This window comes from Somniosus microcephalus, chromosome 27 (assembly GCF_052327205.1).
Source record: "Somniosus microcephalus isolate GS21.2 chromosome 27, FLI_Smic_1.0, whole genome shotgun sequence".
Lineage (NCBI taxonomy): Eukaryota > Metazoa > Chordata > Chondrichthyes > Squaliformes > Somniosidae > Somniosus > Somniosus microcephalus.
Window position 1 is genome coordinate 1409359 of NC_141013.1, and position 22526 is coordinate 1431884.

A 22526-nucleotide genomic window follows, 5' to 3' on the forward strand; every position below is an offset into this window, starting at 1 on the left:
TTCACTATTAATGAAGATTTATTAAGAAGGTAAAGACTAAATTGTTTTCAGAATCAAGGTTTTATGATTTAGAAAAATATTGGGTGATACTTTTCTGTAGGGTGGTAGATCAGTTCTAAAATATCAGCAAGCAGCAAAATCAGAACACTTGTATATTTAACCTGACTCACTGAACATTCTGTAACTCAGTATGGCATCATCATCTCTGGCCCGAGTTTTGGGCAATGAGTGGTTCAGCTTGCAGTAACAGTAACTTCCATTGTCAAAATTGTTGTTGAGAGATGCACTTGAACAATAATCAATTTCCCCCCATCCCCTAGTTTACCCAGCTGGATTTAATATTCATGCTCCTTTTGGGATAGGGACAGTGTGAATATCAAGTCACTTGTAACTTACTGCTGAGGTTTTAACCTAGTCTTGGGAAAGCTATTCAGTCACGCCCTCCGTGCACCACTCTTGCCCATTTATGTTACTTCTTCAGTGCACTCTCGAAAGTTTGCAGAGAAAGATGGAAACTTGCCATTGTGTGTGCATGGGCATCATGCCATGATGATTCAAACAGACAGAAGTTTGTTAAACTATGTGCCTGTGAACCCTTCTCAGTCATAGAGTTTTGCACCCCACTTTTAATTACATTTAGTGTAACTTTTCTTCATTGAGCAAGTACACACATTGCATATTTAAAAAATATCAGCAATGTCGTGTGTGTGTTTTCTGCCGCGTGCTTATTGAAACCCACCATTCCTGTTGTAAAAATGTGCCTGTCCACTGTGGTTTCTGTTACCCAACAGTGAGTCTCAGCTCTATGATTTCAAAATTAATCTCCTTTTAGAAATAAACAGTGTCAAGCTCCATTATTCCTCACTGTTCCTTGACATTGTATGAAATAGTTGTCACAGATTAGTAATGAAGTCATTATTAGACTGCAGTCCTGCTGGTAAATTCAGTTTTAAAGTTGAGCTTTCTCAAAAGACAGATAATGGGGCTGGTGTTGTACGCTGAAAATGTTTCCCTTTAAAGTTTAGAGCCAGGAGCTATTTGTGTCATTAAGTAACATATAAATCCATTTAGATATTGTTTTCTTTGGTCCTAATTAAGAAACTTAATGTTTTAGAATAGTTTTTAAGCTTTTTCCATTGGCTTCAGATGCCACGCACTATTTCTTGGTTGACGAGCGACAGCTCCCAGGCTCTTGCTGTCTGCACAAGCCTCAGAAGATACTTGGACATCTGCAGGGAAGCACCTGTCTTCTGTTCAGTGGTTTGGCCTGAACATATGGCTAAGATTCTGACCTCGCTATGATATTACCTTTCTGGTTTTGGCAGCAGTTATTGTGCAGAGCGAAAAACAAACAGAAAATCCTCAGTTTTCCTATGGGAGCTTGATAATTTTGAAAAGGAAACTGTGCATATGCAAAGTGGCCGATTTCATGCTTAAGAGTGTGCATGTACGACACATGCCTGATCATGAGTAAAACGACCCAAAGAGTGTTTAATTGTTCAGTCAGTCTTTGGACTGGAAAATGAGTAAAGAACCTAGTTGGCTTTGCCCCATATCCTACTGCTAAAGTGGTCACTGGAATGCTTCTTAAGTGCTCCTATTATAGATGCTAAAAGGATTCTTCCATCATCAAGTTTTACAAGATGAACACAGGTGTACGTTATATGGAAAAGAAGTTGTTTATATTCATGACGATATAGTGCGAATGACTCCTATTTTGCAGAGCGCATCATTGGGTGGCTTCAACGTGCCTGTCTTATCTGGAGGGGGAGGAGTGGGTATTCCGTCTAGAGTCAAATAATTTATTGGCTACTGAGATGTTTCAGGGATTAAAGAACCAGAGTTGCTTATTCCTTTGATGTCATCACTGTGTACGTTTCAAACCCTGAGTGTGCGCATTTGCTGAAAGGAAATCCAGTCAGGTTCCTGTCGTTTTTCCTTTAAATTTCCAGTGGTGGAAATGAAGGTTGCAGGACCGTTAAATGTCAGAAGCAGCAGTCACACTGGTCCACTAACATAATCAGTATGCGTAATGTGCTTCCTGCGTGTTGTATATACAGTTGTGTGTTTGGGCAGTTTGTTGAAAGCCTACAAAAACATTTTTGTGTTGTATGCAAATTTTGATACTGCGCTCCATATCATTAAATATTGAGAAGAGCAATGGTCCCAACACTGACCACTATTTATATCCATTAACCACTGGTTTCTGTCCGTTTAGCCAACTTCTTAGCAACGCTGCCACATTCCCGTTAATACCACATGTCTTATTTTATCAAAAAGCCTCCATTGTAACACCTTTTTAAACATCTTTTAAAAATCCATACACATAACATCCACTGCATTTCCTTTACTAATATGCTGCTATTTCTTCAGACTGACTTGTCTTTTACAAATCTTAATATTTTTCTAGGTGAGCTTCACTTTATTATGGCCTCGAGAAGCTTACCCACTACTCCTAGGTTAACTGGGTCCCTCCCCCCTTTCTCCCTTTTGAACAGGGGTGTTATGTTGGCAGCCTTCCAATCCTCAGACAACTTCTGTATCCAAGGATGTTTGAAAGATTGTAGTCAGAACCTCTGCTATTTCCTTTCTGACTTCACTGAGAATTCTAGAATACAGCCACCAGGGCCTTGTGCCTTTTCCACATTCCACTCCACCAATTTTTAGCACTACCTCCTTATCTGTGGTTATCCTATCTACTTTCAACACCTGCTCTTGTATCCTTTCATCCTCACTACCACACTCTTCTGTGAATACCTAGGCAAAGTCCTCATTTAGTGTCTCCGCCCTTCCTTCATCCCCTTAAGATGTCCTTCTCCATCTCTAATTGGCCTTACCCATTCTTCAATTATTTTACTTTTATGTGTTTATAAAATCCTTTTATTTCCTGCCATTCTTTCTTTATAATTTCTCTTGGTCTTATGGTTTAGCTGAGTTAGTTAACTTTTATGTGATTGGGGGAAAAAGACAATTTCAATCTTTGACTGTTCCCTCTCTTTTTCAAATTTTTATATCCAAACTAATTATTTGCCCCTACCTATACATTACCCAGTTCTCCTATTTCATTTCCGAGAACTAGACCCAGCACTGCCTCTTTCCTTATTAGATTAAACACATACTATAAATGGAATGGCTTTATGGATATTACTGACTATTGAACTACAATCATTCTGGTTTACTGGTTCAGTGCGTGAGTGATTATAAGTTTTATTTTTATTCTCCGGATGTGGGCATTGCTGGTAAGGCTGGCATTTATTGCCCATGTCTAGTTGCCCTGAGTTGGTGGTGTGGGCCTTCTTGAACCGCTGCTGCCATCAATAGAAATGTATAAACATACAGTGGGGTTATTCGCATTTAATGAATGCCAGCTACATTTAGCAGAGATGGAGTTATTGCAGCATCCTGCACCTTAACAGCCAGCTTTCAATATTGTAACCACAACATACCGAAGGATTTGGAACAGTCTCTCTGTCAGAACATTCATTCCCTTAGAACAGTCGGAGTATGGGACTAGCTTAACATTGGTAAGAGCTCCTTGCATATGGTTACCTTCACGCTATTTCTTGACTACAATAATAAGCAATTTAAAATAAAATAAAGGTAGTATCTCATTATGGAAAATAATGAGAAATGGAGAGCTTGTCGGGTGGAGTCTATTCGGGTCCTAGAGCTTTAATGGCTAAGTTTGTGCCTTGGGGTGGGGTGAAAGAAAATATGTTCACACGAAGCTTTTGGGCTTTGTGATTTCATAAAATCACAGAAACTGATAGCACAGGAGGAGGCCATTTGGCCCGTTGTGCCTGTGCTGGCTCTTTGAGCAGTCGTGTTTAGTCCCACACCCCTGCCTGCTTTTTGTCCACAACCCTGGAAGTTCCTTATCCTCCAGTACCTGTCCAACTTCCTTTTAAAGTTATCTATGGATTCGGCTTCCGCCATCTTTTCCCGTAGAGCGTTCCAAATCCCGACAGCTCTGAGTGAAAATATTTCTCCTCGTCTCTCCTCTAGATCTTTTAAATCTATTACCTCTAGTTATTAACCACCTCGCCAGAGGGAACAGCCTTTATCTACTCTATCAAAACCCCTGATTTGAAAGATTTAATGTAGTAAAAGGGATCATATGAATTTACAGTATTAACGGATGCTTTGTACATATGTGTATAATGTATATAAATCTTGCTGTTTACATAACCATCAAATAAATAACTAGATATATGATGGGAATCTCAACCTTTGTGTAATTAGCCCACTTCCCTGAATTTAACTCTTCACATACCCACATAACGAAAGAGTAATGTTTTAAGTTATATCGGAGAAAACAACATTAATCACTGAGTTCAGACGTGATGTATTCTGCTCATCACTCTCTCCCTTGAGTTAGATATTTTTATTGCTATATTCAGTAAAACAATTTCTACTAAAATGACATTTTCTCCTCCCACCTATTTTTGTGTTACATAAATGGTACATTTTAAATTAAATTGATTAGATTTGACCTCAGAGTGTAATACTCTGCGTATGTATGAGGAATAAGAATCTAAAGTAGTATTGTAGCATTGTTTTATGGTAATCCTTAAATAATAGAAACTGCTGCAGATAGTTTTAAAAAAGGAATCTATTTAAACATGTTAGTCCTGACAATATAGGTGACTTCACTTCGTCTTCTAACATGTCGAGGATGACCTAACCCATCCCTTGGTTTTTACACAGTGAGGAATTACAGAAGGGCTTGCTTTTCGTTTGCGAATACCAGAGTTTGGAATGATGAGGACAACTATGTGCCCGCTGTTTCAGAACTGAATGGACCCCACTTTGAGAGTAAATATGATTGGCAGTCTCTGCACTTAGAAATAAGTGGGGATGGTATTAGAGCTAAAAGCGACTGTCTGAACTGCATCCAGCCCACTGTCTGATCTCGGGCTTCTTTCAAAGCAGACTTGCTTATCTGATATGTTTTCAAAAACAGATTGCACTAATATAAATGTAACCTTCAATTATGTCCACAAAATGCCTCCTATTGGAGAGACTCTTGGTTACTAAAGTGCTGAAAATGTTAGTATTGGTGATAAAGAAGTCTTTCCCTTTCCCTTTATCAATCTGAGCATGGGGGGGTCAAGTGGGGAGGAATGAAGCTTTGTGTGATTTGCATAGCAGTAGATGTATTATAACTGATTTTTTCCAACAGTATTTGTTAAATCGATATTAAAAATAAACGATCTGTTAGAGGTTATGGTGCAGAACTGGGACAGAAGGCTAATTGAAGGATGAGGTGAGATCCAAACAGGAGATTGTGATGTTTCAACAGTTCCTATGCCGAAATATATGATTAAGTAAAGCACGAAGTGAAATGTTAATACTTTAATTAGTTACGGTCCACTATTCTAGCCTGGAATCTGCTGGATCTTAAAACTAACTGTTACAGGCATGTCTCACTCCGAGAGCTCCTATACAGGTTGCTGTTGGACAGAATTTCAGCCTCGATCCAGTGACTAGGACAAGCATAAAGCATGCAACACCGCACCCCCCAGCCCCCTGATGTCATTTCGGGCCAAGATCAGGAAGCTGCTTCTTGGGGGATTCATGCAAATGAATCCTTATCCAACTGCTGGACGCAGCACTATGGAATATTAATTCATTGCATTGCTGTAGTAAGCTACAAAGTTATTGTATAACAGTTTTGGGCAAGAATTCTGTTATGTAATTTTCAGCAGCTTCAGATCGTAATTCTTAGTATATTGCAATACCTCTTTTTCTGCCACTTTGCTCCTTTCCTGAATTAGATATATTTCTTAAGGCTAAAGGGATCAAGGGATATGGGGAGAAGGCAGGGACCGGGTACTGAGTTTGGATGATCAGCCATGATCGCATTGAATGGCGGAGCAGGCTCGAGGGGCCGAATGGCCTACTCCTGCTCCTATCTTCTATGTTTCCTCTCCTCTCCCCTCCTGAATGCATTGACTTAATTTGGGGTACATTTCCATATGCACTGGTCTCTGATTTCTCCTCTAAGTAGTGGGTCTTCATCTGTGAGCTGAAATGGTAAATATTTGCAGGCTATTTGACCACAGGAGATTCACATCTGAGCAAACCCTCCCCCACCCCAACAAGGGTGCTGAGGCCAGTTGTAATGTTTTTGCTAACGCCTCACAGATCAGCGAACTGAGTGGGGTTAAACCTGGGACCTTCCTAGTCTGTGCCTCGGGCACATATGCTGCCTTATTATTGAGATACTTTTAAACTAGGGCTGCTCTCGTGCACCTGCTAGTGGCAGGTTACAGAGCAATGTGTAAGATGCCTATGAGAAGGCTCCCTTTACCCTGTGCATGATGTGGGAGGGAGAGGGACATTGAATGGTAAAACATTTGCATGAGTACCTTTTTTGTTTAACTTTTATATTTTGTAACTTTAGGAGAATTTGATTGGTAATGTTGCTATTTTGCATTAAATTAATGCAACTTGAAAACTCTAAGGATATTGTTTTTTTGCCTGGCTTTTTAAACATTTTGTTCAATCGCCAGAGTGGTGGTGCATTATTAGCGCTACCTCTGAAAAAACTTTGTGAATTAAACTTCAAAATTACTTTCAGAACAGATTAAAATGTTCAATAGTCTGGAATTTGTTATTATATTAATGGGTACAAAATTTAAAATAAATAAAGGGACAGCCAATGTTGTAAACAATGGCTAGAATGAATTTCCTACTGATGAACACCGTCCACCGACATCAATTTTTGAGGCTTTAAATTTAGAGCGGGCATCTAATCTCAACAGAGAGGAGCGCACAGCAGTTTAAGAATCCTCATGGCCTGTCTGGATAACAGATATACTTTAATAAAGGCTGAGAATGATTGAACTATTTGCCTTTACATATTGCAACCTTAGAAATAAGTGTTTGATTAACTGTCTTGTTCAATTCAAGGGCGTAGTGATTGACATCTGCATTTGTGTCTAAAGTAACCAATTTTTAAAAAGTAAATTTCCAGTAGAAAGGCTGTCCACAACTACTCACTGCACTATATTCAAATGAAGTTTTAATATTTTTCATTTTGTAAACTTCGGTAGATGATGAGAACAGAACTATACTGGCAGCACCCAGCGATCTGGATGAGTTTGAGAATCATAACCAGTAGTATGCTTAGCGAGGAGAAGATTGCTTGTCTGGAAATTGCTAATGTTTACTTTTTATATTTAACATTTTCCTGCTTTTTGGGTGCATATTGAGTAACATTTTATGTAGTGATTGCTGTGTGTTTATTTCACCTACCTCCGAACTATAGGTGAAATATTATGGAGGGCAGGTATACAGCGGCCAGTTCTGCTCACCCATCCTTTGCTTCCCTCAGCAGCTTGGGAAGATTACGGGCTCGAATCTGTCTTGCTATTCTGTAGCACTGTGTGTTGGTGCTAAAGTGTACTGTGGTACTTTGTCACTGTTAATAGAAAAATATTCTTCGACTCTCCAGGTACAAAATGAGTGATGTCCAGTGTGACGTCAAATATTCTCATTAACATTAATTCTGTTGATGAAATCCCAAAAGAATTATTATTTTTTAAATGAATGGCACACTATTGTTATTTGTCTCTTTGGAGAGTGCGTTTAAACTTGCTGTATTATTCCATATCCGCTTGAGAGAGTAAAGTAGACCAACCAAAGCAAACTGTGGTTAAAATTAACGATAATGTTTTTGTAGCTGAGACATTGTCCTTAAGATCAGCTCTTTGGAGCCTTTTCTGGGTTTTTAGATTCTTCCAGACTTGGTACCAATGCAGTAAAAAGTTGACCCTTTATAGGAATGGAGACCAAAAACCGTCGCAGTGTTAATGACCATCTGACACTTGTTGATGAGCTCACATGGAGCGCCTGGTTTTGGATTCTGTTAAATCTGCAAAATGGTGGCAACTTGGTGTGTGCGTCTGTCTGTGGGGGGGGGGGGGGGCTACACGCCCCTGTCTGTCGGGGGGGGCTACACGCCCCTGTCTGTGGGGGGGGGGGGGGGGGCTCCACGTCCCTGTCTGTGGGGGAGGGCTCCACGTCCCTGTCTGTTTGCGGGGGGGGGGGGGCTACACGCCCCTGTCTGTGGGTGGGGGGGGGGCTACACGCCCGTCTGTTTGGGGTGGGGGGGGGGGGCCTACAAGTCCCTGTCTGTGGGGGGGGGGGGCCTACATGTCCCTGTCTGTGGGGGGGGCTACACGTGCCTGTCTGTTTGGGGGGGGGGGGGCAACACGTCGCTGTCTGTTGGGGGGGGGCAACACGTCGCTGTCTGTGGGGGGGGGGCTACACGTCGCTGTCTGTGGGGGGGGGGCTACACGTCGCTGTCTGTGGGGGGGGGCTACACGTCCCTGTCTGTTGGGGGGGGTGGGGGCTACACACCCCTGTCTGTTGGGGGGGGTGGGGGCTACACACCCCTGTCTGTTGGGGGGGTGGGGGCTACACGCCCCTGTCTGTGGGTGGAGGGGCTACACGCCCCTGTCTGTGGGGGGGGGGGGCGCTACATGTCCCTGTCTGTTGGGGGGGGGGGGCTACACGTGCCTGTCTGTGGGGGGGTGCAACACGTCGCTGTCTGTTGGGGGGGGGGGGGGGCTACACGTCCCTGTCTTTGGGGGGGGGTGCCTACACGCCCCTGCCTGTGGGGGAGGGAGGCTACACGCCCCTGTCTGTGGGGGGGGGCTACACGCCCCTGTCTGTTGAGGGGGGGGGGCTACACGTGCCTGTTGATTAATTGTCTCCCAGTTATTTTTTAAAATCTTGCATGCAAAGTTAACATTCTTGTCATATACTGTCAGAATTTCAGTCAATCCATGCTTCTCTTCCATACTTCCTAGTGAATGCTTTAGAAGCAGAATTGACTGAGTCTTATTAGCAGGTCATCTGACAGTTTTCTGGATTGGGGGAAATCTTTCAACTTAGTCAAGAGTTGCTCGGTTTTGGGTATTGCTTACTACATATTAAGGTCTGAAGTGGAAAACATTGATTTCCAAAATTCAGAGTTAGAAGAGAAATATTAATTTTACTTTCAGCAGTTGCCACAGAAGAAGTCGTAACAGCAGACTCGGTGGACAGTGCTATTCAACAAGTTGTCAGCAGTGGAGGTCAGCAAGTGATTACCATAGTAACCGATGATATTCAACTGAGCAACCTACAGGCAGCCAGTGACAGCATGAATCAACCAATCATTGTGACAATGCAGGATGGACAACAAGGTAAAGTGTAATTAATTGATAAAATACTAGTGTGGGTGAAAGCTCATTGTGTTTATTCATCATTTCCCAGTATTCTTTCTTTGGCCATACATGCAAGGTAAATATTACAAAGCTGAACATTCCAGGGTAATTGAGCAGGTGTAGCACATTCACTGTTGCACACTGAATAAAAGACCGCATGCAATACTCGTGTGGCTACACGTTCTGATACCAAAAATAATTATATTTGAATATTTTTTGTTTTAGAGAATGTTGTTACAGAGGTGATATTGATCACTTTACACATCAAATACTTTATACTGAAATGCAGTTCAGATGATCTGCAGCTCGTAACCATTTAAAAAATGATAAAAATGTAAGTGCAAGATTTCTGAGAATTCTGTTTCTGAAGTTGTTTATGTCCTGTCTAACCTATTTCTGTGTTCTAGTTTTGACTGTTCCAGCAACGGACATTGCTGAAGAGACAGTGATCACTGAGGAGCCATTGATGAAGAGGCAGTGTGTGGAGATAATTGAAAATCATGCCGATACCACAGAAATCGAGGTAAGTGTACAAAAGATCAGTCCTTTCAGGCAGATGGATAATCTTGGTTAAAGTGCTGGATAGTGCCACACCTGTTGTGTGGCTAGTTGCTTTATTATCAGAAGCGCTGCAATGAGTGATTCTTTTCTACTAGTATCTCCTGGTGCCACATTGGCTGGAATGTGATCACTGCAGAACTATCACTGCCATTACATACACTGCTGTCTCTAACCATCATTCTCTTTACTACCGAGACTCATTAATGCTCCCTCAAATACCTGTCGCAAATAATCTGTTGTCTTTGAAGTTAAAGGTTAGAAACTGCTCACTTAACTGTTGTCTGCACATTGAGTGTGTGATAACAAATATCAGGAGTTGTGTTCTCCTCTGCAAACACTTGCTATTTATGGTAACACATTTAGAGATATAGATCCTAGACGTAACCATCATAGCTCAGTGATATTGCACGCATTTCTTGGCTTGAGCAAGCAGGGTCTGGGAAAGGGAAGAACCAAGACTCCCAGCACCATGGCTCCCATTATGAAGCATTTCCCATAAACTTCTCTGTATATCTGTGATTGAACTGCTGCATGATGTGAGCAGGATTCCGAAAGAAGGAGCGGCATTTTCCGTAACGCACTCTGTACAGAGTGTTTAATTAGGAATATTTAGGCTCTGAAATTCCTCGGGAGGCCTTGAGGGGTTTGGTAGATGTGGAGTAGAACTGCTACCTGGCCCCAACTGAAGTTCTGGGGTCTGGTCAATTTGCACCACTGTGTTTTGGGTGGGCTCCCGTGCTGTTTCTGATGTAGCTGGGCTACCAGTCTGGGCAGGGTGGGCTACCAGTCTGGGCGGGGTGGGCTACCAGTCTGGGCGGGGTGGGCTACCAGTCTGGGCGGAGGGGGCTACCAGTCTGGGCGGAGGGGGCTACCAGTCTGGGCGGAGGGGGCTACCAGTCTGGGCGGAGGGGGCTACCAGTCTGGGCGGAGGGGGCTACCAGTCTGGGCGGAGGGGGCTACCAGTCTGGGCGGAGGGGGCTACCAGTCTGGGCGGAGGGGGCTACCAGTCTGGGCGGAGGGGGCTACCAGTCTGGGCGGAGGGGGCTACCAGTCTGGGCGGAGGGGGCTACCAGTCTGGGCGGAGGGGGCTACCAGTCTGGGCGGAGGGGGCTACCAGTCTGGGCGGGGGGGGCTACCAGTCTGGGCGGGGGGGGCTACCAGTCTGGGCGGGGGGGGCTACCAGTCTGGGCGGGGGGGGCTACCGGTGGGTGGGGTGAGGAAGACGTTGCTACAGCGCAGACTACAGAACCAACATCAAACTTTAATGACCTGCCTTGCTGCTTCTAGTTTTGACAATGCAATTAGTTGTTGTCTGAAAGCGGCTTTAAATTGGAGAATTGCGCCCCCACCACTGGCCCCAGTAACAACGGACGACAACGTCTGGCATCCAGCGTTGGGCAGAGCATAAATGAGGGAAATGTGTCGCTCGACGCGTTTCCCTCATTCACATTGCATTGCAATATGCCTGCTTATTCGTGAGCCATCAAGTGTATCGTGGAGCTTGCCCTGAAAGTACTTTTATTTCTGGCGGGTCTAAAAATGGGGCAGAACTCTGTTGGATACCACCCTAAGTTCCAGCCCCCGTAAGCCTCTCCGGCCCCAGGAATTTTGGGATCGCTACATAATCTCTGGACAAGATAATTCTAGAATTATCTCATTGGGGGAGAAATTTGGTATCGCCCCGTTTGGGGCGCAATTATCGGCCGGGCGCAAAGTTTAACGCTTGGCGCTAATTATCACCTCCGACTGCAAACTTGGCTTCTATGGCCCTGGAGGTGATTGGAGCGCTAAATCAGGCACTACACACCTCTTAAGGCGCTAACGCTGAGGAGCGAGGCGTTACCACAGAGTGCTGGTGAAGCTCATGTGATGTCAGTTAGCAATGGAACACAGACACACTGGCGCCGGCTAGTTCTTAAAGGGGAGGGTCGATCTTGCTCTCTATCCACACCCTGCTCATTGCAGCCTTGAGTCTCGGCCTGGAGAGACCTGTACATCAATTCTGCTGGAAAGAACAATGGAGAGGCCCAGGGAAAGAGCTCAGAGTGCAGCCCCCATAGTCTCTTCTAAATCGATGCAAGGAAGGTCAAATCAAAATGAACCTGCAAAGTGCTGCTTAGTACCCAAAGCTCCTTCACACAGCGTTGAATCTGTCCAGAAGTCTCTCAGTCTCTCTCTGTCTCTCAATGTGTGGTGCAAAAATGTCGCCGACAAAAAAAGGCAGGAAGCAGCTGCCTTTAAATAGCGCTTCCCCAGCCCCTTCCCGACTGCAAAACGTTGCCCTCAACCTGCTGTTGCTAGCGGCAGGCGGAAAGGCAGGGGGGCGCCACTCAATATCCGATCCGGGGCATTGCATGCTCGACTGACGTCATGATCTGCTGGCGCAGGAGATCGTGGCGGTAGTGTTTAGCGCCACTGCAAAATATCTGGTCAATTTCGCGAGCGGCGCAAACATCGTCGCGCCCAGGTGCTAGTTGCTTTGCGCCCCGTTAGCACCAAGCAACCAAATTTTCCCCCGTAGCTTCCAACAGCAATCGCTTACTGCCAATCCCTTGAGCATAAAGGCGATTAACAGTGTAGGGTTGAGGTGAGCGAGGTAATGCTATAATGTTTGGCACTGAGTGGTTTTGTCTACTTTCTCCCCTGGTTCCATCTGTCCATCCGTGAGTTGTGAATCTCCAGGACTTGCTGGTTGATTTATTCTGCTCCGCCGTTTACTTCACACAAACGGCATCTCGCCCTTGACCTCCCTGTTATTTTTAAGAACTTACTTGGTTTTCACATTAATTGTCCATTAAACTCGCTGCAGAAAGTTAGGGCTGGAACTTAACAGCGTAAGTACCTTTTTAACAACGTGATAATTGTTAATGCAATGCCAATCAACCTCTTTGACCCAGAAAGGAACAATTTAAACTGTTTAATTTAGAGGTATTTCACCCAATTTCCTTCTCCGTTGTTTCTCTATTTCTTTCTAGACCCTTAAATCTCATTGATTAAGGAGATAGACTGTTGGTCCCACCGTTCACTGAGGTCCCAGATGCTCCGTTGCCGCGCCGTTATCAGTTTGCACTTCAAACACGTTACGGTGCAAATAAACTTTGAACTGAAGGGTGCAGAAAAAAGTCTAACTAATGGTGTACGCCATGAGATGCCTCACGCCAGCAAATTCTGGCCCATTAGCTTAAAAAAAAAAGCTTGCCTGTAAAAGTATGAATTTTGCATGTACAGCAAATATAAAATAGAAATCAAAGTTAACAAGTCACTAGTTCAAGATGGGATGCATCGTAGGCTGCTGAGGGAAGCAAGGGTGGAGATAGCTAAAGCTCTGACCACACTCTTAGATATGGGAGTGGTGCTGGAGGATTGCAAATGTTACATCCCTATTCAAAGAAGGGGAGAGGGATAAACCTGGTAACTGCAGGCCAATCCGTCTAGCATCAGTGGGAAAACTACTAGTGACCGTTGCCGAGGACAGAATTAATTCTCACTTGGAGACGCATGGGTTAATGAGGGACAGCCACTGATTTGTTGAAGGCAAATCGTGTCAGACTAACCTGATTTAGTTCTTTGAAGTAACAGAGAGGGTTGATAAAGGTAGATGCATATATGGACTTTCAAAAGGCATTTGATAAACTGCCACATAATAGACTTATTCGGAAAATAGAAGCACATGGTATTAAAGGGACGGTGGTAACTTGGGTACGTAATGGGCTGAGAGATAGGAGGTAGAGAGTCTCGGTGAATGGCTGGAGAGTCGCGGTGAATGGCTGGAGAGTCGCGGTGAATGGCTGGAGAGTCGCGGTGAATGGATGTTTTTCCAACTGGAGAGAAAGTGTACAGTGGAATCCCCCAGGGATCAATATTAGGACCTTTGCTTTTCTTGTATATAAATGACCTGGACTTGGGTATAAGGAGTACAATTTCCAAGTTTGCGGATGAAACAAAACTTGGCAATGTAGTTAGCAGCGAGGATGATAGCAGACTTCAGGCGGATGTGAACAGACTGGTGAAATGGGCAGACGCATGGCAAATGCAATTTAATGTGTATAATGTGAAGTGATGCATTTTGGGAGGAACAACATGGTATGATTTTTGAGGGGGGTGCAAGAGCAGAGGGACCCGAGGTGCATTTTCCAAATCCTTGAAGGTGGCAGGGCGAGTTGATGAGGCGGTTAAGAAAGTGTATGAGATACTCGGCTTTATGAATAGGGGCATTGAATACAAAAAGAAGGAAGTCTTGCTAAACCTTTACAAATCACTGGTTAGGCCTCAGCTGGAGTATTGTTTACAATTCTGGGCCCCACACTTTAGGAAGGATGTCAAGCCCCTGGAGAGGGTACAGAGGAGATTTAGCAGGATGACACCATGGATGAGGAACTTCAGTTATGGGGAGAGATTGGAGAATCTGGGGGGGTTCTCCTTAGAGCAGAGACGGTTAAGGAGAGACCTAATACAGGTGCTCAAAATTATGAGGGGTTTTGATAGAGCAAGTGGAGAGAAACTGTTTCCTCTGGCAAGTGGGTTGGTAACCAAACGTCAAAGATTTAACATAATTGGCAAAAAAAGGTCAAGGGGAAATGAGGAGAAATTTTTCCCACAGAGGGTTGTTAAGATCTGGAACGCACTACCTGAAAAGGTGGTGGAAGCAGATTCCATAGGAAATTTAAAAAGACAATTGGACATGTACTTGAAGAGGACTAATTTACAGGGTTATGGGGAAAAGCCAGGGTGGGACTCAATTCGACAGCTCTTTCAAAGAGCCGGGACAGGCTGATGGCCTCCTTCTGTGTTGTTAGACGGCAGGGCTTTTATATACTATCTTTGAAGAGCCGATAGACATCCAATCCAATATTCGTGATTTGGTCCAGTTTAAGTGACTTTTATGGGTGCCAAATCTTCAAATTAAACCGTACAAGCTGTGTAGCTCTGTACTTGGACATGACCATCGAGTTCCATGCCATCATTTTCGCATATCCATCTATCTATTACATCATTATATTTCAAAGTATTACACTTTATTACAAATGTGAAACAATCTTTTTTTAAAAGGGAGAGTAATTTATGTGGAGCCTGAAATTTCCAAGCAATTAAATTGATTGATCTCAGGAGGTTAAGTAGCTACAGTCACCTGCCTTTGCCCATTGAACAGTGACCAGCCAAGTTTGAAGCTAAACATGACTGCAGTGCTCCAGAGTACCTGTGAGCAATGCCACAGGAGATCAGTTGGTGTACTGCTGGCTCTGCTGCAGCTTGCCAAGTTAATGATACACAGGCATTGGTCGTCATTCAGACATGTTCAGTTCCAAGTTCTGATTGAGCTGTTCTCCGAGCGCATGTGGGTTTCTGCCGAATGCTGAGAGTGTCTTTCCATTTAGGTCAGTAACTTTACACATTGGAATTGGAATGTCACTTCTATTATGTGGATGCTTGTAGAGTTCAGTACATAACTGAATATACCACATCACTGGCATACACGACATCTGTTTATCACATACATGGACGTCCTAGATCTAAGAGCTCCCAAATGGGTAAAATGTATCGTATGTTACAATCCAATCTAATGACTAAGTGACTCCCTTTGGAATCTCTGAAGCAGGGTCCGTAAGGAACCAATGCTTCGACATGGTAACCATAAATGATAGCTTTAGTAGATCAGTTATCTTCGCCAACTTCAAGGACCTCTCCTAGTTTTAGGTGCTACTTGGTTAGTCTGCAGCAGTGTGCGGGCAATATGATCTGGAGAAGAAAGATTGATTTTATAGAATATTCATCTTTCTTCCTTCAGGGAACACACACACACTTCCTAGTTTCTGGTATTGCCTCCAGTTTTCCTTCTTTTCCTGAGCGTGCTGAGTCACGTTGGCTACGGTTCCACATCTTCCAGTCACTGTCGGACATAGAAACATAGAAGATAGGAGCAGGAGTAGGCCATTCGGCCCCTCGAGCCTGCTCCACCATTCAATGAGATCATGGCTGATCATCCAAATTCAGTACCCTGTTCCTGCCTTCTCTCCATATCCCTTGATCCCTTTAGCCTTAAGAAATATATCCAACTCCTTCTTGAATATATTTAATGAATTGGCTTCGACTGCCTTCTTTGGTAGAGAATTCCACAGGTTCACCACTCTCTGGGTGAAGAAATTCCTCCTCATCTCTGTCCTAAATGGCTTACCCCTTATCCTTAGACACTGACCCCTGGTTCTGGACTCCCCCACCATCGAGAACATCCTTCCAGCATCTAGTCTGTCTAGTCCTGTTAGAATTTTATAAGTTTCAATGAGATCCCCTCTCATTCTTCTAAACTCCAGCGAGTACAAGCCCAATCGACCCAATCTCTCCTCGTACGTCATTCCTGCCATCCCAGGTATCAGCCTGGTGAGTCTTTGCTGCACTCCTTCCATGGCAAGAACATCCTTCCTCAGATAAGGTGACCAAAACTGCACACAATACTCAAGATGTGGTCTCACCAAGGCCCTGTACAACTGCAGCAAGACATCCTTGTTCCTGTACTCAAACCCTCTCGCTACGAAGGCCAACATACCATTTGCCTTCTTAACCGCCTGCTGCACCTGCATGCTTACTTTCAGCGACTGGTGCACAAGGACGCCCAGGTCTCGTTGCACTTCCCCTTCTCCCAATCTATTGCCATTCAGATAATCTGCATTCCTGTTTTTTGACACCAAAGTGGATAACCTCGCATTTATCCACGTTATATTGCATCTGCCATGCTTCTGCCCAATCACCCAACCTGTCCAAATCATACTGGAGTTTCTCGGCATCCTCCTCACAGCACACACGCCCACCCAGCTTTGTGTCGTCTGCAAACTTGGAGATATTACATCTAGTTCCCTCGTCTAGATCATTAATATATATTGTGAATAGCTGGGGTCCAAGGACAGGATCCCTGCGGTACCCCACTAGTCACTGCCTGCCACTCGGAAAAAGACCCATTTATTCCAACTCTTTGCTTTCTGTCTGCCAACCAGTTCTCTATCCAAGTCAATACCTTGCCCCCCCAATCCCATGTGCCTTAATTTTACACGCTAATCTCTTATGCGGGACCTTATCGAAAGCCTTTTGAAAATCCAAATACACCACATCCACTGGTTCTCCCTTATCTATTTTACCAGTTACATCCTCAAACAATTCCAGTAGATTAGTCAAGCACGATTTATCTTTTGTAAATCCATGTTGACTTTGTCTAATCCGGTCACTTTTTTCCCAAGTGCTCTGCTATTACATCCTTTATAATGGACTCTAGCATTTTCCCCACTACCGATGTCAGGCTTACGGTCTGTAATTCCCCGTTTTCTCTCTACCACCCTTTTTGAACAGTGGGGTAACATTAGCTACCCACCAATCCATGGGTAATGTTCCAGAGTCTATCGGATTTTGGAAGATGACCAGCAATGCATCTACTATTTCTAGGGCCACTTCCTTAAGTACCCTAGGATGTAGGTTATCGAGCCCTGGGGATTTATCGGCCCTCAATCCCATCAATTTCCCTAACACCATTTCCCTGCAAATGCTGATTTCTATCAGTTCCTCCCTTTCATTAGATCCTATGTTCCCCGACCGCCCACAGACTGCGAGTTATGGCAGGCCATTGGACTTTGGGAGAGGGGGCACCCGCACCGGCACCCCCACACGTTCCTGCACCCGCACACGTTCCAGCGGGAGGCACAGCACAGGAATCTTGGTTGTTCTTTCCTTCCCAAGCACAGAGTGCTGATGCCAATTGTGACCTGGGACTGGCTTAGTTTAAACCGCAGCAGATATCTTCCAAACAAATTATCTGGGAACAAAAGCTGTTTAACCAACTCCCCAAAGCTCTCTTGGGTCAGCTGAAAAAGTTGATTTTGAAACTTCACTGCAGGTGAAACAAAAAAATTAGTTTTTGTCAGGAGCTAAATTCTGATGGCATCTTCTGAAATTTAAATAGAACGTGTTTAATTTACTGATTGGATGAGTTGGTGCACTTTCTGCTGGTATTAGTCACGGATAATCTGGAACAGATTTATTTATTTTAAACTTCTCTAATTTTACTTTGACAAGCAGTTAAATTAGATTAATTTTACTTTTTCCGTCTAAAATTATATTAGACACAAAATTCAAAGAGTTCTGAACGAATGAAAGGACCGAGAATTGGTGCATTTGCTGTGACTACAGTCTAGCCCCAGTGACACTTTTGTAAAAGCTAACTGCAAACCGTGCCGTTAATTTGTGATTCTGTTGTTGTTTTAGGTTCACAGTGAGATGTTAAATACACAAACACTCCTGGTTAATCTAATGGAAAAGGAGCATGAATTAGAGCAAGCACAGTGATGTACTTAGAAGAATGGAGGAAATTAAATGCCAAGATTTACCAAAAGAAGCAGAGCAAAAAGGAAGGCCAATAAAATATTTTTTTTTAAATTAAAATCTAGACCTATTTGCATTGGTATTTCAAATTGCTGATGTACGCTGTGTAATGGAAATCTTATTTATTTGGGAAACTTGAAATGTGCAACACCGGCTTCTCAAATGCCCCGTCAATTCAATGCTTTTGTGTAACTAAAAAAAAAAAGATAAATTAAATTATGTTGAAATATGAAGGGTCCTAGATGTTAAGCTGCTCTATAATGCCGTTTGAAAGTGGATAAAATCTATATTTTTATTTCTCTGGAAAAAGACAGGGTAACTTGAATTTTATTTTAATAAATACAAAATTAGCACAGAATTCCCACTCATTTGGGTGTTTACTTACTTATAAAGACTATCTTAGTAACTGTTAGCAACCTGAAGGAAACCGACATTTTTCATAGATACTCTTTTTAAAAACACTTTTTTTTGTACTTGCTCTTTTCAAATACTAATGATTCCAACACCAACTTAACTCTGCACGTGTAGTTTTGGGAGAGGAAGCAGGAAGTGTCCTCAACGTTCTGATCCCCGTTCCGTTTCAAAGTGAAACAAATGATAAATATAACTTTTTTATTTTTTATTTCACAAAACTTTTTTTCATTGGGTTTGGCTCTGAAGTCTCGTGTCCTAATTATTTTGCATTCTAAAGCAAGGCCTTTTGGTAAGATGCTGTCTCCTGAACTCACTATAGCTGACAAGGGATTTAATGATCAGTAAACGATTTGTACTTGCTTTTAAATATATTGAATGTATAACTGAGGAGGGGGGAGGCAGGATCAGGAACTGAAAAATAGCAGCTTACTACACGATCCTGGAGAGGGTGCTTTGGGAATTTGAAATAAAATACCCAAGATATGTGGAGGTGGTCTCTGTTTCAGGAAGGGGCTGTTTTGCAGTTCCAAATGACCAATTTAAATATCATTCACATGGTGTATCCTGGTCGCCACCTTACTATTGCTTACAGAGGAGGAATTGGATGTTTCTGTTGGGAACATTTATGCAATAAAGGTTTTTTTTACTTTTTTCTTATTTTTGTCATATTTCAATATGAAGAATAAGATCTTTGTTTGGTGCCTATGTCAGTAGTGAATGGATATTCGCCACCAAAGCTCCTTTCTCTTTATGAAGCCTTCATAAACTGACCCCTGTAAATAGCCCCTCTGCTTCCGGCATCTGTTTCAAATTTCTTGTGGTTTTATATTTGCACTCCATCAATGTAGCTTTCCTTAGGATCTTGTGCATTTTCTACATTAAATTCCACAGATTCTCTAAGGTCTGTCCATTTTCATGTTTCCTATAATTATGGATTGCACAAATGACCATTTATATGTGGTCAAAATTGAGGATTGAGTGGCTAAAAAAAATTTAAAACATTCTAAACACAGTTGGTTTTGATCATCCAAATTGACCACAATTTTATTGGATTTTCATTATTGCTAATTGCTAGTGGTTGCCTCTCCCCAGGCTCTTTGTTCCTTTAGGTGGTGGCTTTAGTTAAAACTCTACCCTCATGCTGTAGAATGTGTCTGAAATTCCTTTCTTTTTTTTTAAATGGAAAGTATTAGTCTATTTATTACATACCATTCACACAGCAGAATTTCAGGGCTGTGTAGAACTACAAATACCTCAGGGTCCTGAAGGAAAATTGTGTTCTGTTGAATCGTCTCAGTCCTCCATTTATTTCTCATACTTTTATGATTTCAAATTGCTGTTTGTAAAGACTCTGGAAGCAAATGTTTTCTGCCAACTTCATTTGAAGTTCCTCTTCATTGTGCCCCATTCACAAAGTCAGGGGGAGGAACTTTGTGATGTCATAGGAAAGGATACTCCAGACAACATGGCTGCTCCCATACTGTATGAGCCTCTCACCAATAATTTTGAAAATGTTAAACACACAAACAAGTCAGCAAGGAGAGCCACCAGTAACTTGCGGGATTATTTGGCAGTTCAGGAAATAGTACTTTATCAGTCTTTTTCACCAAATTAGGTTCTAGTGACCTTTAGGCCATTTGTATTCAATGTATAATCTTGTTAAATTTAATTCACTAGAGTATTCTATTGATCAGGCATATTCAGACTAATATTTAATTTTTGTATTGCACAATTTGTTGCCTACTTTTAACTGAGGTTTTCTGTTTCGTTTATTTCCCCCCTCTCCTCCTGAGCGTATTGACCTTTGCTATGGTGTGGTTTAATGGGTGCCAACAGCCTTCCAACACCTCACCCAATTGGCCATTTGTCCTGTGAACCTGAACAATGAACACTGTCAGCCTATTCAGCCATTCCACTGACCCCATCCCAACATTCCAACAATCACACCTTCCAGAGCTGGAAGCTCCGGCTTTATTCCTCTTTATAGTCCAAGGCCCTTTGGCCAATTGTAGCATCCCAAACTGAATGGTGAACTATTTCGGCAACACAGTAGAGGGTAAGTGGGAGGAAGCCATTCTCGCATGGTGATATCTTACCTTGAAGACTGTGTCCAGCTCTGGTCACTGAGACACAAAGAAGACTTACAAGCCCTGGGGGTGGTTGAGAACAGGACTAATCTCTTGGATCAGGGGACTCTCTTATGAGGAAAGGGGAGAAACTTGGGTTTAATGGTATTTTTTTAAGGAGATGACTGAAAGGTGACCATATAGAGATATATAAAATAGAAACGGTAGAGCTGTAACATTACCTCAAACTAAGCTCTAGTACAAGGGGATGCAGGTTCCAACTAGAAAAAGGCAAATTTGGAACTTATGTGAAGAGAGTAATCAACACATGGAATGGACTTTCAAGTGGCATCTTGGAGGCAAAATCCCTGAAATAATTGAAACAGTTGGAGGTTCTGATGAGGAATTGTCTTTCCGAATGGATGTGTACTAAGATGGGTTGATTGATCTTTGCCATCTACATTAATCTGAACTACCAGCCTGGGAAACATCAGCAAATTCTCCAGGAATTGAACCTGGGACCTCCTGGTGCAATTGGCTCCACAAGTTTGTTGTGTGTTGACTCCTCCAGAGTATTAGGGGAGCTATCGGAAGATTGAACTAAAAAAACAATTTCGTTCTGTTCTGACTTTAATTTGCTGTACTTTGGTAGCTTGTTGAAGTAGTTCTGTAACCCGTTGTACTGAAGGTGTCTGCATAACTTGCTCATTAAACATGAGCGTGTATGATTTGGACAAATAAGATTCACAAGGGCACTGTCCTGCTAAAAGCACTGCATTCAGTTTATCAGGAGTGGTTAAAATGGGTGCGGTTAGAAAAAAAAGTTTTGGAATTCTCAACTTGGGATAGGAAAAAGAAACGGCTACTTGGTCAGTCCAGGTCACCTTGGGGACGAGATTTTATCTTTTTGTTATTTGTAGTAAAATTTGCAAATGGTTAAAGAGAAGACATTTAAGATGTTACTGCAAGTAGCAAACTCCGAGTCTTGTGCCTCCCGTCCCACCCCGTTATGTCCATGTTCAGGAGTCCCACAAACCTTTCCATCTTTCTCCACATTCATGTCTATTGAATCAGAAATCTCTCCATTTCCTTTTTTAAATGGTTCATCGACTTGTTCAGTTTCTAGGGTACAGAGTTAGTTCCCTGGTTTAATGGCTCTCGATGAGAAGAAATCAGTGATTTTGAATAGTTTCCTGAATTATTGTAGTCGGCACCAACATCCATCCTTTTAATAAAAACTTGGATTATGTTTCCACCCCCTCAACATGTCTTTTTCCCTTCTTTAGTAAATTGACCTCCCTTAACCTCTACTTTGTAGCTTAATGATCTATAACCTGAAGCTATCCTTGTTGCCCTCTTTGCAAAAGGACATACAGGCAGCAGAGTGTTCAGTGACCCTGAAACTCGATGCAGATGCTTTTTAGAGTTAGGAATGACTGATCCTGCCAAACTTTCTTTGTAGCCTGGGAACTGCTCTTGTGCATTGTGGTGAGACTTAGTTGCAGAATATTTTATTATGCAATTTATTTTAATCAGCCTGAGTGCTCCACTTTTGTCACCCAGGGTCAAACACACTCTTTAGGTATAACTCCAACCTAAAGAACATCCCCTGATTGTTATCCAGTGTGAATATTTTAATTTCTCACACTAGCCACCCATATGTTGTCATGTTGCCAGTAGTTTATGCAGTGGGACTGTCCCAACTAGGCAATGCGCACGAGTATAGCACAGACGTAGGCCATTCAGCCCCTAGCACCTGTTCTGCCTTTGTTAGATCATGGCTGACCTATATCTCCACTCCATTTACCTGCCTTTGCTCGATATCGCTTGACCCCCTTGCCTAATAATCTATTGATCGCAGTCTTACAGGTTTCAGTTAACCTAACCTCAACAGCTTTTTTTTTCA

At 42.9% G+C, this 22526-nt stretch overlaps 1 protein-coding gene across 6 annotated transcripts in view; it reads left to right on the forward strand.

Annotated features, from left to right (window-relative positions):
* The window catches only part of gabpb1 (GA binding protein transcription factor subunit beta 1), a 57539-nt gene that overhangs the window by 25493 nt on the left and 9520 nt on the right, over positions 1 to 22526 (forward strand). For 3 of the 6 annotated variants that reach the window (XM_085968297.1, XM_085968301.1, XM_085968302.1), the window contains exons 7-9: positions 4708 to 4815; positions 9015 to 9197; positions 9626 to 9741. In XM_085968297.1, coding sequence (XP_085824423.1) covers positions 4708 to 4815; positions 9015 to 9197; positions 9626 to 9741 — 407 coding nt within the window. Of the gene's footprint in view, positions 1 to 4707; positions 4816 to 9014; positions 9198 to 9625; positions 9742 to 18023; positions 19206 to 22526 lie in introns of those variants that run through there. The other 3 variants (XM_085968300.1, XM_085968298.1, XM_085968299.1) reach the window with 3 other exon arrangements.